General features: G+C 38.0%; 1 protein-coding gene across 1 annotated transcript; it reads right to left on the bottom strand.

Annotated features, from left to right (window-relative positions):
* Nucleotides 1-279: 279 nt before the first annotated feature.
* LOC145126700 (putative wall-associated receptor kinase-like 16) lies at nucleotides 280-2,766 on the bottom strand. Its single transcript, XM_079062010.1, has 5 exons — nucleotides 2,457-2,766; nucleotides 2,221-2,338; nucleotides 1,935-2,074; nucleotides 373-1,406; nucleotides 280-285 (listed from the first exon to the last, which is right to left on the bottom strand). Exons 1-5 carry the CDS (start codon nucleotides 2,764-2,766, stop codon nucleotides 280-282), a joined length of 1,608 nt encoding a protein of 535 aa, XP_078918136.1.
* Nucleotides 2,767-6,532: the final 3,766 nt, after the last annotated feature.

The following is a 6,532-nucleotide window of genomic DNA, read 5'->3' as shown; positions in this document are numbered from 1 at the left end:
GTCGACCAGCGTCTTCTTAGGGTTACTTTTTTGTAAGGGGGCGGAGCCCCACCTGTATGAACTTGTGTTGATCTGTGTAGCTGGGCTCAACCCTATTCTAGTTACGGTTATTTTTTTGTACTTTGTCTATATAACAAGGCTAAGCTAGGGTTTCTACGGTACTATCATTTTCAAACTCGTTAACATGAATTCCCTTCTTCCCAGTGTACGAATATACGACGTAGGTCACACCGACCAAACAATATTAAATAATGTGTCTTTGTGTGGGATTTATTCTCGTTATTCCTAACATCAAAAATATTCACAATTACAATTACAAATTATTCACATGTACAATTATAAACCCTAACTCGGAAGTTCAAGTTGTACTACTTTTAATTTGTCTAAACCCATAACCACCTCTTTCATGCTTTGTCTTTCCTTCACATTCTTTCTCATACATGTCTTAACAAGCTTAGTGACCTGAAATATATCATCCATCAGAGCTTCATCTAGAACTTGCTGGTCTAAAATTTCAAGCACACGTTTCTGCTTGACTAAGAACTGGAAATGTGAAACCAGACCTTCACCACAATTTGTTGAAGAAACAACTGTTCTTCGGGTTAAGAGCTCCATAAGCACTACACCAAAGGCATAAACATCACTTTTTTCAGTAAGTTGCCCCGACCGGAAATACTCTGGATCCAAATATCCAAATGTGCCTTCAATTTTTGTAGTTAAATGAGTTCTGCTGAGAGGTATGGACCTTGAAAGTCCAAAGTCAGAGACTACAGCTCTGTAGTTCTCATCCAATAAGATATTATGTGGCTTAACATCCCTATGGAATATGGCTGGGGATGCATATGAGTGCAAATAGGCTAGTGCGCCTGCAACATCCCTAGCCACTCGTATACGATCTTTCCATGAAAATTTGGAAACTTCTGCCCCGTCATGAAGATGTTGTGAGAGGGTGCCATTGGATAAATACTCATATACCAATAATGGGACTTCAGACTCCAAGCAACAACCTAACAGTTTAACTATATTCCTATGGTTTATCTGTGAAAGAATGAAAACTTCATTAACAAATCGTTCTACCTGATCTTCATCTACTACGTTTGACCTCTTTATGGCTACAATGGTTCCATCTGTCAAGAAACCCTTATACACTGTACCCTGTCCTCCCTTGCCTAGTAACCGGCTTTGACTAAAATCGTCAGTTGCCTTCTCTATCTCTTTGGCAGCATAAACTTTTATTTTCATTACATGTGATTTATTAGCAGAGATATGCTGCTTTAATAGATATCCACCATTCCTTTTGAAGAACTCCTGCTTGATCTTATTTTCCTTTCTTCTGCCAAGTTCCTTATATGCGTAGTGACCAATCGCACCAAAGGAAAAAATTCCAATCACAGATGCAATAATAACTGCATGGTGAAGTTATGTTTAGCTGCAAATATGTATGTATGTCTGTGTGTGTGTTTCTTTGTGTGTGCATATTTATCTATTTGTCGCTTACACGATCAGAGAGAACGTAGGGGTGATTTACCTGAGATGATTAAAATGTGTCTATGTGAGGAAGTGCACTTGTAGCTCCCAGGTGTATTAATGCAAAGCTGATCCTCTCTACAAGGATAGTTGTTTGGGCAAAGACATTCGTTGATATCTATTTTTGAGGATATCCAGAAAACATAGACCCGGTTAAATCTTATATGATGATATTACATAATTTACAAATACGATGGTATATGTTTTATCGACAGCTTTGCAAGCAATATATCCATGTACTCAAACAGTTATATGATGTGGACATGGACAATATTAATTGCATTCCATGATTGTACCAGGTGAAAATAGAATTATTTCAGTACGTACGTCTACATGAGAAGAGGAGTGTATGCAGAGTGGTCAATAGCTTCACTGTGTAGTTTTCTGTTATGGTAATCGGATATTACCTTGGCATCCAATGTGAAGGTAAGGGTTCCCGCTGTAACCATTCTTGCAGCGGCAGTTATGTCCCAGACCTTTGGCTGAGTCGATGCACTCACTGTTCTTGCCACACAAACAGCTTCCTCTTAGTTGAGCACGGTGGCAACTGGTTAATGTTATAACCCAATTTAAGACCACAGGAAAATGGTATGAAGTTAGTGTATAGCCAAACATAGATGTTTCTAGAGTATAGTTCTTTTCAGCAATGAATACATGACTGCATGGGGTCTTGGGGCCATGATTGGAAATTACAGCCTTATATGCATTGGTTTCGACTGGGATACTACTTTGGCAGCAACCATTTGAGCCATTACAAGCGAAAAATCCACTGGTAGGGGTTGTGATACAGCAAGAAGCGCATCTAGCTTCTCTGAAATGCGAGGGACTCAATGATTGAAAAATAGCAGATATGTTACACCCCACTGCTATATAGACATTTTTTGTATGTGAATATCTAAAGTGTGGATCCAGTTGAAATTTTTTAGCACCTGCTTTGGTTGCAGATTCATTAATACATCCGAAAGGTACCTTACCAACTATACGTATGGACTCCATGGAGATTTCTGAAATTAGGAATTTATCATTATTTACAAATCGAAGAGGAGAAACATATGGTGATGATTCATTGCACGAGACTTCAAATGATGTGTTCAAGAAACAACCGGTCCCCATGCCATATGGATATGGGACAGTTATGTTACCACATCTCTCCTGGCAACCAGGCTTCGCTAGAGAGGCTCGTGCCTCATGCACCCACAACAAAAATGGCATTGCAAGCATGAATGATTTTGCTAGCATTTTGTATGTGTTTTCAGATTTGTTACGATTATTGATCAGAATGAGTTACATACGAAGAGTTATGGGACAATATTTTAAGTTTATTGTTGGGAATCTTCAAAAACCGTTTACATTTTTTAATCTTTAAGCAACATTGTTTTCATATATAATGCGCTTAAGTTTATAATGCGCTTAAGAGTTATGGGACAATATTTTAAGTTCATTGTTGGGAATCTTCAAAAACCGTTTACATTTTTTAATCTTTAAGCAACATTGTTTTCATATTTAAGCACATTTTTTAAGGAAAAGTGCTCGGCACACTTTGTGATCATCAACGACCAACTTTTAGCAGTACGTGCATTAAAAAAGGCCAAAATAGGTATCAACAAGCAGTTTACTTTACTTCTATTGGGACTTGAACATACTCATTTTTTCACTTGGTTAATTATGTTTACGATTTTTTCATTTTAATCGACTAACTTATGAAATTACAGAAATGGTCCCTGTGGTTTGCTCAAAATCACATGTTTGGTCTAACTTTTGAATAGTTGATAGGTTGTGTCCATGTGGTTTCAAACAATTGTAGTGTTGATCCTTTTATTGGATGCCATTAAGACTCAGACGTTAAGTCTGAGTAAAAGACTAATAAACCCCTTACTTTTTTATTTTTCTATTATTTTTTATTTAACAAAACTACATGGACAAAATGTGTACTTTGAAAAAAATAAAAAATAGAAAATAAAAACCTAAATTATTTATTACTAGTCGATCATCTTCCCACCCGACTCACCGGCTCCAGTTCAATCCCAACATTTCTCTTCTCTGATGGATTAGTCGTCGGCATGTGTTGTCGTAGCAGCATATCCTTCGATAACATGGGCTCATGTACCCTTCTCAATCTAGAACCTAGTTGTACCTAAACAGCTCCCTTCAGGATCACCTTACACCGTATAAGTCCCTAACGATCCCCATCCCTCACTGTTTTGCGTCTCCGATCATCCTCATCCCTTCAATCTCCCCTTAGCACCTTCATCTCATGTTGCGTCTCTAGCAGACCATATCCCTTCGATATCCAGTTTCCAATCTTTACATTCATTGCTACTCTCCATCATCCACCTTCTTAACAGATCTATAACAAAAGACGTTCTCAAACCTTGATGGTGAACATGGAAGATAAGATTGTTTCTTTTGGAGAGGGGAGGGAACAAAAACATGTTGCAAATCCAAATTAGAAGTAGAGATCAAATCAGGAAACCGAAACCAACAAACAAATCCCATGGCATTAGCCACTGGCAGGGTTAGGGTTTTGACTCGACCATTCCACCAGGTCAAAGCTCTGTCGGTGAAGGTGCAGACGGCGAACTTCACCTTGTTTACTTCGGAACAGGAGCAAATTTCGAAGATGGATTCGATCTTCTCGAACCATCGAGTCAGCGCGATGAGTCCTCCGTTTCCGTCAAAGGACTTGGGTTTTGCGGTCATGAAGTCCTTGTAGGAACACTCCTTTTGATGCCCTTGACTTCTGTCTTGCCGTTGGGGGTCGGTTCCACCTCCAGCCCCACCAGAGTTCACTTGTGCCATTGCTGCGGTTACAGCGGCGGTAACTGCTGCCTGGAACATGACGGGATCGAACTGGGGTGGTGGTGGTGGCGGCGGAGTGTCGTCCCTTCTGTTGGGTCTTGGTCGAGGAGGCATCTTTTTCTAGAAACAATCAGGAAGAAGAGGATGGTAAGTCCTCAAGATATATGAAACATGATATATCTCATCCTGATAATGAAAGCATTCTACCAAGCGATAAGCACATGAAGGTTACTAATGCAAGAAAGTTATCGCTACGAAATAGATAGGTAGCAATACTAAGAATGAATCTCTTCATCGAATTTGGCTCTAGCAAAATACTCCTACAGTATTTTATGATGAAAGTTTTTGGTAAGTTTTAGGCCTGCTGTAACACCACCGTCACTCCCAAGCACATGTTGGTCATGTTTTGACTGAATATAGTTGATCAGGCTATATTCACCCGAAACATGATTACATAACTGCCCAGGTTTGACCGCAGTGTCCCAACATCCAAATACTTTTTGTGTTGTTCCACTAATGACACGAATTCTGTTATGCATGCATGCTCGTATACTTTTTATAAAAATATTTATATTTTTGAAAGTATACTTTTAGTGTAGAGCACTTAGGCCCCTTTAGTGTTTATAGTTGTATACCATGTAAGGTTCGGTATACTAGTTCGCTATAAACAAGGGCTCTGATACCAATCTGTCACACCCCAAAACCAGAATGGCGGAAACGTTTTGGGGTGGAGGACGTCATGTATAGCATCACAACCAATGTATAATAGCAATCATAGCAATGCAACCATTACATTGAATACTTAAATAAAAATGTTTACATCAATTTGGAAATTGACAGAAACTTGTTTGAATTACATTGTATAGTTTGTATGAATATAAACATTAAACTCTTATTGCTCCAATTCCTCAAAAACTCAGCAGGTACCTGTCTACTGATTTCCTGAGAATACAAGCAGTTTAAAATATCAGCATAAAGCTGGTGAGTTCATAAGCAGTAGTTTGTAATGAAAACTTGTTGATGAGCTAGCTGAAATGTTTGTATAGTTTCAAGAAAATCCGATATTTTTCTTTAGTGAAAATTTAGTGTTATCAGTTCTGTAATAAACCATGAATATCTGTAGGTTTCCAAGAAAATCCGATATTTTCTTTAGTGAAAATGTAGCGTTATCAGTTCTGTAATAAACCATGAATATCTGTAGGTTTCCAAGAAAATCCGATATTTTCTTTAGTGAAAATGTAGCGTTATCAGTTCTGTAATAAACCATGAATATCTGTAGGTTTCCAAGAAAATCCGATATTTTCTTTAGTGAAAATGTAGCGTTATCAGTTCTGTAATAAACCATGAATGTTCGTTACTGAAAACTGTAGTGATATGCGAAAATACTACCTCATGTGACTAGCTAAAGCTAATCATGAAGTATAAGTATTTTGTATGTGAATCCATTGCATAATTGGTTCTGTTTGAAAACCCTGGCTTTGGCCAATATACGTAGTGTGTTTTAGTTCTATTTTGTATAGATAAAACCGTTGAAGAGTGTCAGATTGTAAACTAAAGGTGATTTATACATAATGTGAGTCGTATAACCATGCTTGATATGACTAGAGACCTTTCCAACGTTCTTCAGGCGTCGAGTTAAATGACATTTGTCACCCTAGGCATGCCTGCCTAACTGTAGCTAGCAGTTCGGGTGTGGGATTGTCAGTCCCGAATAGATCTATTCACAAATCTCACGCTCTCCCTCCAGGAGACTCTGGTTATACTATGATAGGATTTATCCCTGTACACCTAAGGGTACAGTATTGAAGTAGTGCCTCACAATATCGTACAATCTAGTTTACATGTAGTGTAGTAGCGTTCTACCATAGTGAAAATTCGTATGAATACCGTGTATAGTGATATTTATAGTGATAACGTAGTGATGTAAACTGTAAACTATTCATGTCTTAGTGCATATGTTTAGTAGTGAAAATTCATGTACTTGTCATATTTAGAAAATCCCAAACTATACCGATTATAGTTTGCATGTATAACGTAGTGAATAGCGAATCCGGAAAACTATGCAATTTTAGTGAAAAACGACCCTTATGCTCAACACAGTACAAAAGGGGTTAAAGTATGAGAATTGCATGAGTTTTGAAAGCATTTATGTTTAACTTTTATCCTCCCTCTGAAAACATTAAAAACACGGTGAAAGTAGGGGTAT

This window comes from Lactuca virosa, chromosome 7 (genome assembly GCF_052849685.1).
Source record: "Lactuca virosa cultivar CGN04683 chromosome 7, Lactuca_virosa_CGN04683_v6, whole genome shotgun sequence".
Taxonomy (NCBI): domain Eukaryota; kingdom Viridiplantae; phylum Streptophyta; class Magnoliopsida; order Asterales; family Asteraceae; genus Lactuca; species Lactuca virosa.
The sequence above is the reverse complement of the archived record's forward strand: the minus strand, read 5'-3'. Positions and strand labels throughout refer to the sequence as shown.

Bases quoted from the DNA above. Each gene is read 5' to 3' on its own strand.
- LOC145126700 (XM_079062010.1), bottom strand. From the start codon at position 2,766: ATGCTAGCAAAATCATTCATGCTTGCAATGCCATTTTTGTTGTGGGTG. The intron at 2,339-2,456 runs GTGCTAAAAAAT...CTCGCATTTCAG, and splicing joins TGAATCTGCAACCAAAGCAG to AGAAGCTAGATGCGCTTCTT. The intron at 1,407-1,934 runs GTAATATCCGAT...TTCACCATGCAG, and splicing joins CCTTCACATTGGATGCCAAG to TTATTATTGCATCTGTGATT.